The sequence below is a fragment of the Crinia signifera genome, chromosome 3 (genome assembly GCF_055691185.1).
Source record: "Crinia signifera chromosome 3, ASM5569118v1, whole genome shotgun sequence".
NCBI lineage: Eukaryota > Metazoa > Chordata > Amphibia > Anura > Myobatrachidae > Crinia > Crinia signifera.
This window is the reverse complement of record NC_139219.1, coordinates 283,832,305-283,851,529: the sequence shown is the minus strand read 5'-3', so window position 1 is coordinate 283,851,529 and position 19,225 is coordinate 283,832,305. Positions and strand designations below refer to the sequence as shown.

At 42.4% G+C, this 19,225-nt stretch overlaps 1 protein-coding gene across 1 annotated transcript in view; it reads right to left on the bottom strand.

Moving 5' to 3' along the window:
* DAW1 (dynein assembly factor with WD repeats 1) overlaps nt 1-19,225 on the bottom strand; it is a 67,201-nt gene that overhangs the window by 24,265 nt on the left and 23,711 nt on the right. Inside the window, exons 5-6 of the mRNA XM_083178313.1 lie at nt 16,611-16,733; nt 14,433-14,532 (exon numbers count right to left, since the gene is read on the bottom strand). Of these exons, the coding sequence (XP_083034439.1) occupies nt 14,433-14,532; nt 16,611-16,733 (223 nt within the window). The remainder of the gene's footprint in view (nt 1-14,432; nt 14,533-16,610; nt 16,734-19,225) is intronic.

Sequence of the window (19,225 nt, the reverse complement as noted above, 5' to 3'; positions counted from 1 at the left end):
GTGTGGATTTCAGATAAGGGAGATGTGGGGGTGTGAGTGGAAGAAAATGCGGGAGACTGATGAGGAGCTACAGGTTTTTCTGAAAGGTTTGGAAATCCCTGAACCCTTGGATCCACGTGATGGTCTTTATGGCGGACGCACTAACGCCATAAAACTTTATCACAAGACAGAATGCGATGAAAAAATACACTATTTTGACTTTACTAGCCTATACCCATTTGTCAACAAGACCAAAACATATCCTATACGTCACCCACGCATCACTTATAAGGACTTTGATGATGTCACAAAGTATTTCGGTTTTGTTAAATTAAAAATTAATCCTCCGCGAGGCCTTTTCTTTCCAGTTTTACCGGTTAAAATGAATGGTAAGTTAATGTTTCCGCTGTGCCGCACATGCGCCGAATCTGGACAGTGTGAGCCGTGCGTTCATGACTCAGAAAACCGCTCCCTAACCGGTACATGGTGCACAGTGGAGATAAATCTTGCTATAGAAAAGGGGTACAAAGTGTGTAAAATCTATGAGGTGTGGCATTTTGATGAGAGATCTGATGAATTGTTTTCAGGTTACATTAAAACACACCTCAGAGATAAACAGGAGGCTTCTGGTTACCCCGATTGGTGTACAGACTCTGTGAAACAACAAGAGTACATAGACGCGTATCAAAAAAATGAGGGCATAGCTTTAAGACACGAGCACATAAATGTCAACCCCGCCAAAAGACAAATTTCTAAATTGTTTTTAAACTCATTATGGGGTAAATTTGGTCAACGTAGCAACATGCCCAATACTTGTCTAGTGACAGATCCTGATAAGCTTTTTGAATATGCCTTCCAGCCACACTATGAGGTGTCTGCTTTAGACTTCATAGACTCAGAAACTGTTATGGTCAACTGGAAATACGCCAAAGACCATTATACCAGGGCTTCAACTACAAATATATTTATAGCAGCATTTACCACAGCACACGCACGCATCGAGTTGTACAACCTATTGGATAGATTACAAGATAGATGTCTGTATCACGATACAGATTCTGTAATTTTTGTCAGCAGGCCCGGTGACTGGAATCCGTCATTAGGCGATTATCTAGGGGAGTTGACCAGCGAACTACCAGCTGGTACGCATATAACAGAGTTTGTTTCAGCCGGCCCCAAGTCATACGGCTATAGACTAAGCAACGGCAAGACGAGCCTCAAGGTCAAAGGTATAACGTTGAATGTTTGTAATGAGCAGCACGTTAACTTTGACAGTCTGAAAGAACTGGTCTTAGATTACCCTTTAAACCCCAAAGGCGAGGATCAGAAAAAAATTGTGACCAGACAGCCCGGTATAGTACGTGTGAAAAAGTACTGGCAGATTGAAACCCGTATGCTGCAGAAAACGCAAAAGTGTGTTTACACTAAACGTAACCTCACGGATAATTTTACAACCCTACCATTTGGTTATTAAGATGGACATCCGTTTTCAACACCCCTTCTCCTGTATTTTAGCCGGACCCTCCAATTCGGGGAAAAGTTATTTTGTGAAAACGCTAATACAACACGCATCCACACATATGACGCATGTCCCTGATAATATTGTTTGGTTTTACACCTGTTGGCAACCAATATATGACCAACTTCTGGGTGCTCACCCTGGTATGCGTTTTATAGAGGGGTTGCCCGAGTCATTTAGCGACGACCAGCTTTTTCCCCCTGATAAGGTTAATTTAACGGTGATAGATGACTTGATGGATGCAGCGAGTAATAATTCTGAGGTTGAGAAAGCGTTCACAAAGTATGTGCACCATCGTAATCTCAGTATCATGTACCTTGTGCAAAACATATTTTGTCAAGGTAGAAAGAGCAGGACTATACATTTAAACACAAAATATATGGTCCTGTTTAAAAACCCCAGGGATAAAATGCAGGTTAGCATTCTGGCTAGACAAATGTACCCATCAAAATATCGTTTTTTTCTTGAAGCCTATGAGTCCGCTACGGAGCCACCATACGGTTATTTACTGGTTGATTTAAGAAACAATGCCCTTGATGATTATCGTTTACGAAGCGGTTTATTTCCCCCCGACACACCAGTAGCTTATGTTGTTAAGAAGCGGGGTTCTAAATAGCTATAACCGCGCATCCTATAGTTATTCATTACCACTTCTAACAGCTGTGAACATGTCGACCAGGATAAGGCGTAATTGGGCCCTTTTAAAAACCCTCATTAAAGCCAAACCGGCCCAAAGAAACGCTATATTATCCAACGCTTCAAACGATTTGGTGACAGCCATATGTGAGATTGCTCTCAATACGCTTAAAGGTAAAATACCCCTGTCACAGCGCCAGTTGAACTACCTTAAAAAGAAGAGGAACCTTATAAAATCGCTTTGTAATAAGAAATGCGCCATTGGGAAAAAGAAGAGGTTGGTGAAACAGTCGGGTGGGTTTATCGGATCGTTGCTAGGATTTGCTATTCCATTAATTACCGGACTACTGTCTAATCGGTGATGGAATACGCTGAGAAAATGTATCTGGTCCCCCAGCAACAGATAGACCGTTTAAACAACAAACCAACCAGCGATGATATACGCAAAACAGCCACGCAAAGCCTAGATGCTGAGATCATAAGTATACTACATAATAATGCTTTATCAGAGTATGAAAAGGCAAAACGCTACACAGCTGTGTTACAGAGATACCTGGTGTTGAGTAAACAAACTGATAGAGAAATGTCAACTTTAACGCTTTTATCACCCGGTGCAAATGCTGTTGAGGATACAACTAACCCTACACAAGACGATGCTACCGACGCTGTTTACCACGATGTCTTGAACAGTGTTAATGCGCGGTATAAAAAGAACTGTGAAATACTAATGAGTAAAATGGTTCGCTCTAAAGACATTGCGAATTGGGACCGCAAGGGTGTGTTTATGTATAAAGGCGTCACAGTGCCAGGATCCAATGTGTTAGACTTGATAAGGGGTATCACGCAAAATCACAGCGTGACGAGTCATAAAATGCCTAACGGCTGGATTGAATTTATGCGTGCTATGGCTGAGTTGAATATCCCGTCCACTGTAGTTGGTAATGCATCAAACAGATTACAGTTAGATCGCTTAAAAGCTAAAATCTACGATGATGAAATTGGCAATGTAAATATAGTCTCCCCAATACACAACATTAAAAAAAGTCGTATAAATGTTTTAAATTCCCCCGGGTTAACAACGCCACACGGATACTTACTACCGAGGAAAAGATCCGTAAATCTGTTTCAGGATTCGCAGTGGTTGAACCTTTAACATATAACTAATTTATAATGTTTTTATACAATGTATTTTTGTGTGTTTAATTTGTACGATGACGTTTAATTTGTATTGTATCATGTATTTAGTGTATTGCTTTAACTGTAAAGTTTATCGTGTTATTCGTAATTATTTTGCTGTAAATACATTTTGTCTGTACCAATAAAATATGATTATGATTTATAAAATGCTGTTTTGTTCTTTGATTCTAACCAGTTTGTCTGCAAAAATATGCAATCACACGATATAAAGTTCAATAAGCAAGATTTTTTAATAGAAAGTAACCATAAGCAATGTACATACAGCATTTCAATCACAACATTAGTTACAAGTTACACAAACAATTTTGTATTACACATTATTTTTGTGGACAAAGTAGATTTGAGTGAGATGTGCGCCAAGAGATTTTTTAAACAGGTGATCTTTCACGGACATCAGGTCCCATATAGTGCAATCCCCTTTAAGTATACTGGGTGTCAGCTTAGTCCAGGAACAGTGGTGTACTGTTCAAAGGGTAGTTTTGGAAAAAGTTTTGGTTTGGACTAGGATAGCGACTTATTTGCACGTTTTAAGTAAACATGGGACAATAATTGTAATTAAGGTGAACAATTTATTTATCACAGAGAGATGAGATAAAACATAAGGAATATAAAAATATATAAAAAGACAGAGAAGAAAAATATAAATATATCTAAAAAGATGACAATATATTTAATGTGTGACAAAGTTAGGAGAGATAAAATTAGTCAGTAAGGCACACTGGCCAGACTAAAAACCAATATGCTACGTATGTAACTGACTAAAAACTAAAAGCAAGATCACTAAAAAAAATTTTTTAAATAGCAGGGTATTACGTTGCGAAAAATGAAGAATCAAAAAGTAAAAAATATCAGCTTAACTTGGAGCAGTGCGGTGAGGAGCAGGTGACCGAAGTTTATCCCAACATGTTTCGTCCGACAGGACTTCGTCAGGGGTAAGGGACTGAATGACTGAGGCTGTATTTATGACAGGGATAGAGACTATGGTGCCGCCCCCCTCGTTAGCAGTGCTTAATTGGACCAGGTATAAGTTAAACACAAAACAATGATTAGAGACACGTGGTACATGCTAAAAGAGGCATCTAGTGGCCCCACTTATACATTTCTAAAAACGAGCTGTACAAAGACTTTGTACAGCTCGTTTTTAGAAATGTATAAGTGGGGCCACTAGATGCCTCTTTTAGCATGTACCACGTGTCTCTAATCATTGTTTTGTGTTTAACTTATACCTGGTCCAATTAAGCACTGCGAACGAGGGGGGCGGCACCATAGTCTCTATCCCTGTCATAAATACAGCCTCAGTCATTCAGTCCCTTACCCCTGACGAAGTCCTGTCGGACGAAACATGTTGGGATAAACTTCGGTCACCTGCTCCTCACCGCACTGCTCCAAGTTAAGCTGATATTTTTTACTTTTTGATTCTTCATTTTTCGCAACGTAATACCCTGCTATTTAAAAATTTTTTTTTAGTGATCTTGCTTTTAGTTTTTAGTCAGTTACATACGTAGCATATTGGTTTTTAGTCTGGCCAGTGTGCCTTACTGACTAATTTTACCTCTCCTAACTTTGTCACACATTAAATATATTGTCATCTTTTTAGATATATTTATATTTTTCTTCTCTGTCTTTTTATATATTTTTATATTCCTTATGTTTTATCTCATCTCTCTGTGATAAATAAATTGTTCACCTAAATTACAATTATTGTCCCATGTTTACTTAAAACGTGCAAATAAGTCGCTATCCTAGTCCAAACCAAAACTTTTTCCAAAACTACACATTATTTTTATCAAACACATGTTGGTTACTGGTGACACAGGACTGTATACAGTTACCCGTATATCGACTCAAACAATGACTTCTAGGGAGACGTCTTACAAAGTTTGATACATAGCGATCATTACGTTTTGTATCAAAACTAAAACGGGCCAACACATCTGTATATTTGTAATTTTTACACATGAAAAATATAAAGTATATACAATATTGTCCACAAACGGTACTGTTAAAACCTTGCAACTGCTTATTTTGGTGGTAAATTCTTTTTGAATTTGAGTTTAAAAAATTTATTATGGCCTTTGGGAATAGGGGGTTGTCAGGTTCTAAACCGTAAGAGTCCAAAAAGTAACACTCGCGCTGGTTGTTAAAATAAACGGCCAACCAATGCTCCCCCGGTTGGGCGCTGGTATGTGTGTTGATTACAAACGCGCAGGGGTATTGCGATAGTTTACCGCTCGGAAGCATATCACACGGGTAGGTCCCTTTAAAAAACAGGCGCGTCACCGGATTAGCGTACAGTATACAATTTATCTGTAATGTGTTCATATCGCTGATGGGGTGATGAATATTGGTAAATATACGATAAATATAAAAATTATTTATTTCATTTATAGATAATCATACAGCACATCGCGCCTCTGGTTGATCTCGATGATATTATCAAATAATGCGTATATTATTATGTTGACTGTCCGGTCTAGTGCTCCTGCAAACCGGAATTCAGCTCGTAGATTTCCGGTTCTGATTAGAGACAGATGCTCCGCGCATTCCTGTTCAGGCGACAGATCAAAAGCAAATAGTGTGTAGCCGTTGAGGTACTCTTCACGGTCAATTAGTATACCCGAATCTGATTTCTGCTTATTTGTGATCTGAATGAGCGACATATACTCGCGAACCGCATTACCGTGTTCAAAGTCTGGTTGAAATGGTTTGGCCGGATGCGGTGTTCCATCCAGGTATAGGGATGCGAAGTTTACATTTTTATGTTCAAACCGTAGAGGGTTTTTGTCATAGGCTCCTGAAAACGCTTCATTATCTACAAAAGCGGCTATAACGGTTTTTGGCACCTGGCCTAAAAACAGATTTTCTAAATTAAATACGCGACTCCCGTCGGTATGCTATAGATCTTCATGCCCACTCTATCGATCGCATATTTGGCGTTGGTGGTCAGTAAGGCCTGGGCGTGTCCAATCCGGACTGCGGGTGAGACCTGAACTCTTTTCACAAACAGGGACGCTGCAACAATCTGAATTTTAAAGGCCTCCGCTTCAGCAGACATTAAGCAGAAAGCATCTTTGTTTCTGATGAGTTTTATCTTCAAGTCCACGGCGTTCAATATTAGTTTATGTTGATGAAAAAGGTCACAGTGTAGCGGCCCCAATAATTCAACCGTTCGACTTTGTGCCGTTGTTCTTGCCCTTTTTATAAACCCTGTGTTTACACCATCCAGGGTTCTTGTGTTGTGTTCTCCAGCCACATCTTTGTAGAATAATCCAGTTGTGTGTTTTGTGGATAACGCATCTGAGCTATAATTCAGTATGGTCTCTATGTAGGCCCTATAAGCGTAAAGATTATTGGACTGCGATATGAGCCTATCGCCCAAAGTGACATCAACCTGGCTAAATAAAGTTGCTATGGGGTAATTAATAAGAGCGACCTTGGCGTCTTGAGGTATAGCCGTGTTATCAGGCCGTACGATCTTGCAGGTCACGTACAGCAACGTGTTGTTCAGATCGTAGTAGTGTTCCCCGCTGGCCGCTATGTAGAATTCAAGCGGCGCGGTCTCGGATAATGCAGCCAAAGGTTGAACTTTGACGTAGAGGCTTTTCTCTACGCTGGTCTGCGTCGGTGGTACGTCAAAAAGATCAAGTTCAGATTTTGCGCATTCCATGGATTCATTGTGTATGAAAGACATGCTTAAAAAATATCACCGACCCTTCGCTTCGGTTTCCTTTTTTTAATTAAGCCGCGTCTGCTCCGTTTTTTGTTTAAAAGGGGTCTGCACCATGTCGGAAGTCGTATTGCCCGCTTCCGTTTATTTTTAGCCGCCCCTTTCCTGGCATAGATTAAACCTGATCCATCTTGCTTCGCTTGATTTGCGTCGTGTATTTTGCTCACAACCGCCGCTGTGGCTTGTCCGATGACGTCTTTCGCGATGTTGCGTGCTGCATTCTTCACGTGGGGCTTTGCTATCGCCAGCCCTCTTCGGAAAAGCGGTACCGCTTTTCTGAACAGGCTTCGAAAAATACCGCCTAAACCGCACCCGTACATATACGCGCTGCCGTGAAAACCAGGTAATCCATTACCGGCCTGTGTTTTATAATATTGCGCGTAGAGCCCCGGGTCACCATAATTTTTAACGGCTACCATTGTCTTTAATAAAATTCGGATTTGCGACGTCTGAAATGTAGTTTCACGTTCGCTTTCCCAAACTTGAATGACATGTTTTCGTTCTGATCATTCTTTATCTCTATGGCTATAGTGTCAAAATGCGTTTTGCACAACGGAACATAATCGGGCTTCTCATACCGTATAGTGACCATCTCGTTGTTACGGCCCTTTATTTCAACGGTGCGCAACAACGGAACATAACTATCACCGACCCTCTGATGTTCGATAATATCTGTGTACACGAAGAGCGTATATTGTCCTCCGCTGATGTCGGCGCACGGTTTTAAAAACTTAGTTTTCGGGTATAAACCCAGTATTCTCGACAATTTAGGACCGGCTGAAATGTTGTACATCGCCTTATTGTCGATGAATATGTCTCGTTCAAGCGGATCGTACCATAGTTTTAAACCTTCCAGTTTATATCGGCCAATTTCAGCGTTGAAAGAATCCAGTAACGCTTCGATAGTTTCATAAAACCCCGGTTTAACGCAAACCTTCGTTACTGTACCGCTCGCCCCATCCCACTTTGTTATTTTCAACACACAATCACGCACATCGATTGTATTCCAGGTGTGTGGGTATTGTATTTCTGTAAGAGCTACTTCCCAATCTCCACTTAAGTCTATCGGCCTTGCTAACTTTGTGGTATAGTCAGAAATCTTATTTTGTGGAAATGTATCGGCTGAGGCGTTACTCGGCAATGTTATGTAGAAGGGTTTGTCATCCATCTTCCTCTTTGTTTATATATCTTTTATCTCCGATGCAGCGACCCAACTGTTAAATTTTGTGGGGTATCCACGCCACTTGACTAATACGTATTTCCTCCCTCTAACCGCCTTATTTTTTAAAATCTTCTCCACTTTGTAAATCCTATTATAGTTTTTCGGTATACTTTGAACTTCTTCGGGGTAAAAACTACCCGTTATAGCTTCCCCGTAGAGATCCTCCAACGTGTAAAGCGGCTTAAGCCCTTTAGTGTTCACGCCGCGTATTACAAATATTTCCTCAGAAAAACTCTGTTCGTAACCTTTCTGAAATAAATCCTTATATTTTGAGATACGAACGTGGTCCCCGACCGCTAAACAAGCCTTTGTTTTCTTGCTTCTAAAGTAATCGCCATATATCGTCTTGAAGACATCCAGAGCATTAGAGCCATCCACCTCATTCGGCGCTCGCTTAATCGTTCTATGGTATGTGTTATTATAACTGGTAATGAACGCTTGTAAAACGTCTATATATCGGTATGTGTTATTTGCCGTGAAATATCGCCACATTCGTGTTTTTAAAGTCCTATTGAAGCGTTCTATAACCGCTGCTTTCACATCATTATTTGTTGTGAAATGTTGTATACCGTATTTTTCTAACAACTTTTTTAGGACTTTGTTTAGAAACTCTTTACCGTTATCGGTTTGTAGTTTCCTCGGTACGTCCCCCTGTTGGAATAATTTTTCAAAAGCCTTAGCAACAGTCGTCGCGCTCTTAGCAGTCAGACTTTCAGCCCAGGCCCTCTTACTGAATATATCGATGACGGTTAGTATATATTTTACGCCGTCGTTGTGCTTTGCCAGATCTATGAGTGATACCAAATCACATTGCCACTGTTGATTTATATCCGATACGCATATCATATTCCTTTTATAGTTTTTTCTAGCCGGTTTGTGCAATGTGTACGCGTCTTGCTCTTGTAACCATTTTCTCACATCGGATCTTTTAAATTTATTTTTCAAAGCTTTATAATATTTATCAAAGCCGCAAAAACTCCCCGGCTTTAATACGTTATAATAACTGGCTTTCAGCCGGCTGTTTTGATGATCAGCGTTGCGCGACATCCTACACAAATCAAATTTGATATAAAACAAGATCTACATTTCTACGAATTATATATCTGTTGTATACCATATTTTTCTAACAACTTTTTTAGCATTATGTTTAGAAATTCTTCCAGCTGGTTAAGATATCATTAAGCGTACTTTATATATGTGTTATTTCACATAGCCAATATCCGTGTATGAAGTTACAGTATCAAACCAATTATATTTTAATACGGGGGTTAATATTATTTATACCACTTTCATATCAAACGCGGATAAATGGGGGCGTGGACAAACTGTATAAAAGGGGCGTGGACCTGTCAAAACCAATTAGTTTGAAGAAAAAGTGTGCCTTATCTACTGCAGTGAAAATGAAAAATTACATTTTTTTTACACAAAAATGCAGTTCTGGCTCAAAATTTTTCATTTTCAGAAGGTATGAAGGAGAAAAAGCACCCCAAAATCTGTGCCCCAATTTCTCCCGAGTACGGCAATGCCTCATGTGTGACCAAAAAGTGGCAGGACTCAGAAGGGAAGGAGTGATATTTGGATTTTGCAGCACAAATTCTGGTGGAATGATGGTGGGTGCTATGTCGCATTAGCAAGACCCCCAAAGCACCAATACAGTGGAACCCCCCCACAAGTGACCCCATTTTGCAAACTACACCCCTCAGGGAATTCATCTAGGGGTATAGTGTACATTTCAAACCCCCAGGGGTTTCACCAATTTTGATACAAGTGGGCAGTGAAAATGAAAAATTACATTTTTTTACACAAAAATGCAGTTCTGGCTCAAAATTTTTCATTTTCAAAAGGTATGAAGGAGAAAAAGCACCCCAAAATCTGTGCCCCAATTTCTCCCGAGTACGGCAATGCCTCACATGTGACCAAAAAATACCAGTTGGGTGCATGGCAGGACTCAGAAGGGAAGGAGTGATTTTTGGATTTTGCGGCTCAGATTCTGGTGGAATGAATGGTGGGTGCTATGTGGCATTAGCAAGACCCCCGAAGCACGGTGAAATTATGAACCTAATAATCCATAGATGTGTGGTATATTTTAAAACACTCCTTTATACATAGGCCGGGTTTGTCGGGGCAAGTGTCACACTGGAAAATAGTTTGCTTTCTTATTCCCTTTTTATAGCAAACTTTGCACCTTTTTTGTGTCCTGCCCTTTTTTCCAGTGGAGGGGATTTCATCAGGAAAATGCTGCCCTGGTACAATACGGGGGCCAGTACTAGAAGTACTGGGGCCCTCTGCCTGCTGGTTCCCAAATATTAGGCCCTTTATGACTTCCTCTTGAAAGTGCATAAATGTCCCCCTCTGGCCGGTAGAACGGAATAGCACGTAAGCGTTATACAGTGCCATCTGGATGATATACACGGCCAGCTTCTTGTACCAGATTTTTGTTTTCCGCAGGGCACTGTACGGCTTCAGTACCTGATCTGAAAGATCCACTCCGCCCATGTACCTATTGTAATCCAGGATACAATTAGGTTTTGAGGTGTGGGTACTGGTACCTCGTACAGGGACGGAGGTGGTACTGTCTCCGTGAATTGTTGTCAGTATAAGGACATCCCTCTTGTCCTTATATTTGACCAACAACATATTTTCGGTGCATATTCCCCTGCTTTCACCCCTTCTCATTACTTGGGCAATGTGCGTTTTTGGGAGGCCTCTTTGGTTCTTGCGCACAGTACCGCAAGCTGCTGTACCTCTTGAACCAAGGGCCTTAAACAGGGGGATGCTGGTGTAAAAGTTATCCACATAGAGGTGATAACCTTTATCCAGGAAGGGGTGCACTAAATCCCAGACAATTTTTCCACTAACACCTACGAGGGAGGGGGGGCATTCTGGCGGTTCAATTCTTGAATCCTTCCCTTCATATACCCTAAACCTGTGAGTGTACCCTGAGGTGCTTTCACACAGCTTATACATTTTTATGCCATACCTTGCCCTCTTACTGGGAAGGTACTGGCGGAATTTAACCCTTCCTTTAAAATGTATAAGGGACTCGTCTATGCAAATGAATTTATCTGGGATGTACATGTCTTCAAATTTGGCACTGAAATGATCAATGACCGGCCTGACTTTGAATAGCCGGTCAAAGGTGGGATCATCTCTGGGTGGGCACTGTGCATTATCGTTGTAATGCAAAAATTTAAGGATCGTCTCAAATCGAGCCCGGGGCATGGCCATACGGTAAAATGGGGTGCTGTACAGAACATCTGTACTCCAATATTGCCTAATTTCTGGCTTTTTTACTATGCCCATATGAAACACCAGACCCCAAAACGTCATCATCTCTACTGCATCTACAGGGGTCCACCTAGCAAATGATGACGTGGGGTTTTGAGCAATAAACTGCTGGGCATATAAATTAGTTTGGTCCACCATTAAATTTATAAAATCATTAGAGAAAAATAATTTGAAAAAGTCAATTTCTCTGAGACCTGTGGAATCAAATTGGATTCCTGGCATGGCCAAAAACTCAGGAACCTGGGGCTCAAAATTGTCTGGTGGTGGGGTCCATACGAGATCAATTATTGGGGGGGGGTCTCAGCTGCTCTACGGGGACGTCTTTGAGGGGGTCCCTCGTCACCAGAGGAGGAAGAGGAGCTTAAGGCATATCCTTCAAATTCCCCGCTTGCATCACTGGCTGTGTCAGAGTCAGAAGCAAGCATGGCATATGCCTCCTCTGCTGAATACATTCTTCTGGATGACTGGGATGACATTTGGGATGACATTTGGGATGCCATTTTTATTTTTGTGTTACTGGTAGTGAAATATTTCAACACGTGTATAGTGTAGGGGGGGGGTACAAACTTTATTTCAACCAGGGGGGTATGTAGTGTGTAGTGTGTATGTAGTGCAGAAAAAAAAAATACTTTATACCAAAAAAAAAAAATTGAAGGGGTTAAAAAAAAAAAAAATTGAAGGGGTTAAAAAAAAAAAATTGAAGGGGTTAAAAAAAAAAAAGGTCCTGCGCCAAAAATTGAGCACAGATGTTGGTCAGTAACGTCTGTCACTGAACAGCGCTCAAAGGCAACAGGAATTTGATCAAAAAAAAAAAAATAGATCAACCCTGTGCCGAAAAAGCTGATCAGTGATGTACGTCACTGATCAGCGCACAGTGGCCACAGGACACCCACAAAATCACAGTGTGTGTAAAAAAAAAATTTAAAAAAGACCCCACAAAAAAAAAAAAAAAGGTGATCAGTGATGCGACACTGATTACCAGTGAGGGGCAGCAGGTGCACAACCTTTGGTGCAACTGACAGTGCAACTGGCAGCAACTGACAGGTATATATAAAAAAAAAAAAAAACCTCTGCACCCCCAAAAAGTTGCTGATCACCTCAGATATAGTGATCAGCACAAAAGGCGGGGGCAGCAGACACAAAATTTAGCACTCTCTATCACTCTCTGTCACTATCTCTCACTATCTCTCACTATCTCTCACTATCTCTCACTATCTATCACTCTAGAACACTAAAAAACCTGCACCCCCAAAAAGGGGGGGTAGCAGACACAAAATATACACTCTCTATCACTCTCTGTCACTATCTCTCTCTATCTCTCTATCTCTCACTATCTATCACTATCTATCACTATCTATCACTCTATGACACTGCTGCAGCAGCACTGACAGTGTTATATATATATAAAAAAAAAACCTGCAGCCCCAAAAAGGGGGGGTAGCAGACACAAATCTCTCTATCTCTCTATCTCTCACTATCTATCACTATCTATCACTCTATGACACTGCAGCAGCAGCACTATATATATATAAAAAACCCCTGCACCCCCAAAAAGGGGGGGTAGCAGACACAAAATATAGCTCTCTCTGTCACTATCTCTCTATCTCTCTCTCTCTATCTCTCTATCTCTCTATCACACTGCAGCAGCAGCAGGAAGTCTCAGGAAGTCAGATCCAGGAAGCGTCCAGCACGCTACAAGCAGTGATCAGGTAATCAGGTAAGGTATTTGCAAGGATCAGGTAAGTATTAGCAAGGATCAGGTCAGTATCACGGCAGATAGGCACGGTGACCGCTCTGCACGCTACTCCAGACCGGAATGGCGTCTGCAGCGCAGTCACCGTTAGTTTAAATGTCGCGCCTTGGCTGTGATTGGTCCGTGGGTCCCACGGACCAATCACAGCCTTGGGGGCAGGTGGGGTGAGGGTGGGGTGAGGTGTCATCGTCACCGATGACCCCCTCATGCCCCCTGACGCCCGGCGGTGATTGACACCTGTGTTACCGAGCGTCTGATTCGCTGGTAACACAGGAAAACGCTGTGAATGGCTGTTCACACTGAACAGCCAATCACAGCGATCGCCGACGGGGGGGGCGGCATCGCAGCCCCCCCTGGGCATGCAGGGACATGTCTGCTGTCAGGGACAGCAGACATCGTCCCTCTGTCACTGCGTCTCTAGACGCAGTGACAGTTTAAAGTCATGACGTACATTTATGCCATGTGTCGGGAAGTACATCCCGGCCATGACGTAAATGTACGTCAAATGTCGGGAAGGGGTTAACCGAAGCAGCATCGGATCACCATTGGGAACATCGGACGTACCATCGGACACTGGGTTATCCTATGGTATTCAGAATGTCCACTGCATCGTAGCTGGCTGGGGCCCGTGAATCTGTGTCAGAAGATGTTGGTTGGGGCACTCCCACACAATACAGGTCTCTATACTGTGCAACTCTCCTCCTCTCCACCCCTAAACACTTGTAGCATATTAATCATTATGCGTCCTACTGTGACCAGCATGGCTGCTGTACCAGGGTAGATGCGCAGCCCTCAAAACACTGGCCATCTCTGAATCAGGCCCTTACATTGTAAGTTCTAATGGGGCAGGCACTGATGTAAATTACAAAGATTCCCTGTACAGCGCGTGGCTCTAGATATCTAAATGATGATTATACAAGATGCCTACTTAAAGTTCTCAGTCATTAAATATTAGTATGGATAAACATATGTATGTATTGGCCACCATTAGAAAACCAGCCAGGGGCTGAGAGACAGGCATGGGAGGTGGGTGCCCTGGGGCAGCAGGGGCAGTGATTCCCTGTGCACATTTATGTCTCTCATCACTAGATCACTGGCAGGCGGTACTTACTATTTCTGCCGTGTGTCCCTTGAACGTGTGGTAACATTTCCCAGTCTCTGCACTCCATAATTTGCAGGTTTTATCAAAAGATCCTGTGGCTATTTTATCTCTGTTGGAAAGGATAACATTCATTATATTATTTTGTATACGGCTTTAAAAGTATAAAAGGAAGCAAAGGAACAATATAGAGCAACCAATACTATATACAACTAATATCAAACAGGTGACATAAAGGCTGGGCAGGAGATCAGTGGCCAGGTGTAATAGCCCTCGGATCCGGCGGCCATGCAGGATGCCTTGTAAATGATCAGCCCTTTAAAAAAATGCCCAAGTTCAGCCGGCATCACGTACGTGCGCCGAACACGAGGACCATTACATCTGGCGCCATGTATTAATACAGTGACATGTATAATATGGCTTGTTTGTTTGTCTTTATGGAAGGGATGCCAGTCCTGATAACCAGTTTCATAGCATAGAAATGGTGACTGGTTCCTTTTTATACATAAACCGTAAAGGTCGAGGGCAACTTTATGTAAGTGCTGATTAAGGCTGTGTATTCCAGCCGATCCGATGCCCAATGGAAGGATATATTGGTCGGCCATACATACTGCACTATCCGTTGTACAACCGTGCAATATATATTTCCATTAGATGGGACAACTCCGTTGACAAAACACCTGTTTTTACATACATGTTTATTTATTTTAATTACTTTGTATGATCCCACCAGGTCCTCCAACTGCAGGGGGAGCTGTCCTCACTTGGCCAGAAGGAAATGAGGGCCTGGTATTTACCAGGTCACCCTCGGTGCTCGGTGGGCCGGATTACTTTTTGTATAAAATGCTGATATTTACAGTTGAGCTTTAATTGGAAGACTGCACATGTGTCACTGCTGCACTGTGCACACAACAAGGTCATTTTGCTTTTGCGCTCACAGTGAGCATTTATTTGTAGAGTGACTGACAGAAAAGGGGGAGTGTAAAGGGGAGTGGCAGCAAAAACACAGACGTGTCACATCAGTTTTTAGGGGGTGTCTCTGCGTGTGACTGTAATCCAGTTTGCAGAAAACATGGCGACAGCAATGCAGCACCTGTGACCATTCTATGAGACCATAGACGCACTCAATGTTCCCTGCATCTGCGCCAAAGGTGAGAATTTGTATGCAGTTACAGAGATGTTGCAATGGGGATTCTGATTCTGATCACTTATGGGCGGCTTATAGACTCAGGTTTTTTCACACATCCATAGGGTGGAAAAAAAATTGCAGCTGTGTAGGCATCAGCATACACATATGTTGTTACTGTATTTACCATGAGCCTGTGGGGATTTTGTATATTCTTTCTGTACTTGCATGGGTTTCCTCCGGGTACTCCTGATTCCTTCCACAATCCCAAAATATATACTGGTAGGTTAATTGGCTCCTAGTGTGTAAGTGTGCATGTACAGTGGCAGCGAGATGTGCGTACACTGTATCTGATCCAGGGCTGGTTGCAGACAGCATGCTGTGTGCTGGGGAGAGAGTCTGTACACTCTCTCCCTGCATAATGTGTGGGGTGGGGTAAGTGATTGTAACTGCTATGACAACGGGGCCCCCCTTGTGAGGTGTGCGATAGTTTATAATATTTTCTAGAGTCTGGCCACTCCTCTCCGCATAATCCACATTCCCTCCCAGTATTGGGGCTGGCAGAGCTGTCAGCGCCTTTGTACATGTATTTAGGGCAGCCTAGATGGACCAAGTCATTCTTATCGGGATACGTCACTAGATCTACAATAACTTGGTCGACATGACTGAAGGTCGTCATGGGGTTTTCACTTTTTCTTTGAGCCGACACGCAGTATTTTATGCCCTACCATTCACTAGGGCGTATGAGAATAAAATAGTGTGGCCAGCGTAGCGAGGCAACTGTGTCGGAATTCGGGACAAAAAAGCCCTCCTTGTCGACCTTTTGACTGCCGACCTTCCCCATGTCGACGTAATGCTTGTGTCAACCTAATGACCTGTTGACCTAACCCATGTCGACCTAGTTGCTATCCAATGAGCCTATTCCTTCTTATCTGCCATCAATTCTACAGTATGCTTGTATGTTATTTTACCCTCTAGAAAATCCACTGATCTACTGATTTTACATATCGTTTACATTTCTTCTTACTACTAGGCAACCAGTAATCTACTGAAGGTTCACTTACCCATAGGGGTTGTTGAACTGGATAGCATACACCACGTTTCGATGGCCTTCCAATGTGTGCAACTCTTCTCCTGAGGCTGTGTCCCAAACTTTGCATGTTCGGTCATAACTGCCTGTAATGAAGCTAAACAAGGGAGTATGTAAGAACAATGAACTAGAACATAACAATGTGATAAAGAACTACAGGGAGGGTCTTGCAGAGAGTTCTGGGAAAATGAGCTGTGCAATAGAGCAACACAATCTTGGTGATTGAACACAGAAAGCTGTAAAAACGAAGTACGTATATGAATATGGTAAATTAGTTAAACCAGTTAACAGCAATAGAGAATGACCACTAGATGGCCACATCAGCCTGTTGAAACAAATTACACTAAAAAATAGAAGAGAATTATTCTATTAAAGCATCAGTAGCAGCAGTACAGTTGGGAAATAGGAAAATGTCAAAAAGCAGGAGACAGGAACCCAGATGATTAGAGCATCCCCTGTCCTGGAGATCAGGATATCCACAATAATAAGTACAGTTTTGGGCATAAATGTGGAGATGTAGAGCAGAGGCAGCAATAGAGTCCTGCACTAGAACCCTAGCGTTGGCCATTTGTGATTGGCGGCAAATGCTGTCTGATGTGATGGGAACTAGTTGTAACCATAAATGGCAAACCAATGGTGTACATTGGAGGCATAATCCGGACGACTAATGTACAGCAGATGAGATGGACCTTCTGTAGTGTGGTCTAGCATTCCCACACTCATGACTTTCCAAAGCTACGAGATTCAGGCTCCGCCAATCATTGTTGCACTTTTCAAAAAATTAGCTATGAGCGAGCCAATCCTCATTTTGGCTTAAATTCAAAATAGCATTTAAGAGCAGACAGTCATCGCTAAGCCCCCTGTCGCTGACTTATATCAGCCAGCCCAAGGCAACATGAGTTGGTCTAACAGCATTGAAAAGGGAAGCAGTGTTGTGGACCCTAATGGAGAACACCGTGGAGAATAGTTTGAAGATGCCAAAGATGCAGGAACCTTTGGTTTAATGATGGTTTCCACAAAAGAACTTGAGCTCGCCACCACCACCCAGTTGAAGATTGAAGAGTCGATGCCTTGAGGAGAAGTGTTGGTGAAGACACCAGAAGCCTTGGAGATGCAGCCTTGGAAAATAAGCTAAAACAGGCCGCTGTTCGCTAGGTGAAGATGTGTCCCCTCAGTGAACCCTATCTGGACATGCTCTGCAGGAAAGAAACCTTGGGATGAACTAGTACTAGTTCAGTTAAAGTCATAGAATAGGTAGGGTCCAAGTGGGGACTCATCTTTCATGGGGGGGGGGGGGGGCTAGGTGCATCAAACAAGCAAGCACTAGGCCCAAGGGAAAATTGGCCACAGTGTCTGCTAGGGCCTACAATAGCCAGACATTAGGCCTAAGGCCTCAATGGGTACCAGGCCCTTCAACAGCAAGACACAAGGTCCAAGGCACATTGGGCACTAGGCCCTTCAATATACAGGCACTTGGTCTGAGGCTACAGTTGGTATTAGGCATTTACCATGCATTAGGTCCAAGAGTGCAGCAGGCACTAGGACCTTGACAATAGAGGGTGTTGAGCCCATAAATAATATATCGATGCAGTTAGAATATTGACAATGGAATCCTGATGGTTAGAATCTGACTTAAGTCCTGGGGTCAGGGTTAGAAAATAGGGGAAGGGTTTAGACTGTGGGGTGGAGGAGATTAGGGTTAGGCTGCAGAGGGGGTTAAGGGTTAGGCTGTGGGAGGTGACGTTTACGGTTAGGCTACAAAAGTGGACAGTTAGGACTAATTTTTGGGAGGGACAGTTAGGGGTAGGGTTAAAATAATAGATCTGTATTATGACTCATGGGATGCCGGCAGTGGGATTTCGTACCCAATCAGATAAAATTGTCTTGAAGGAAAAATAAAAGGTGGTACAGGCCCACAAATATTTGTGCTTCTGAGCCGAAACATGGACAGGCAATAGACTCTGAATGTTACCCACAAAAATGATATACTGTAGCAATGTCACCACTGTGTACAGGGATTTTCACTTCCACACTAGCTACATCATCCTTAAGTGTGTAGGTATTATATACTCTGGCAGAACCTTGCAGTTTTATCAATCCCAGAGGGCAGCATACAGTAGGCAGGATATTCACTGTGTTGTGCTGTGATAGTTATTTTGTTAACTGTGCATGCTTCAGTCTTTCTGTATGAAACTTGTGTGTAAATGTCTTCAAGGCCTCACACTCCCCAGTTAGAGATGTAGTTATTTTACATTCATTAGGACAGTGCTATTTAAAGTCTGGGTTGGGTATGAAATGCCAGTGGTCAGGAACACGATATCCTGAATCCTGACAATGAAATCCCAACAATCATAATTCCGATGAATCTCTGTAAGTATTCTAACCCCAAACCACCCCTCTTGCAGCCTAACCTTAACAATTTCATCCCGCAGCCCAACCCTAAGCCTCTTACCTAGTGCCTAACCCTAAGACTCACCATCAGAATCGGGATCCTGGCTGTATCCCGAGGGAAGGGTGTACACAAAGGTAAAACTGAATCCAAACACCAACCAGCAAGCTGTCAAGTGTTATCATGAACATGTTTTTCCA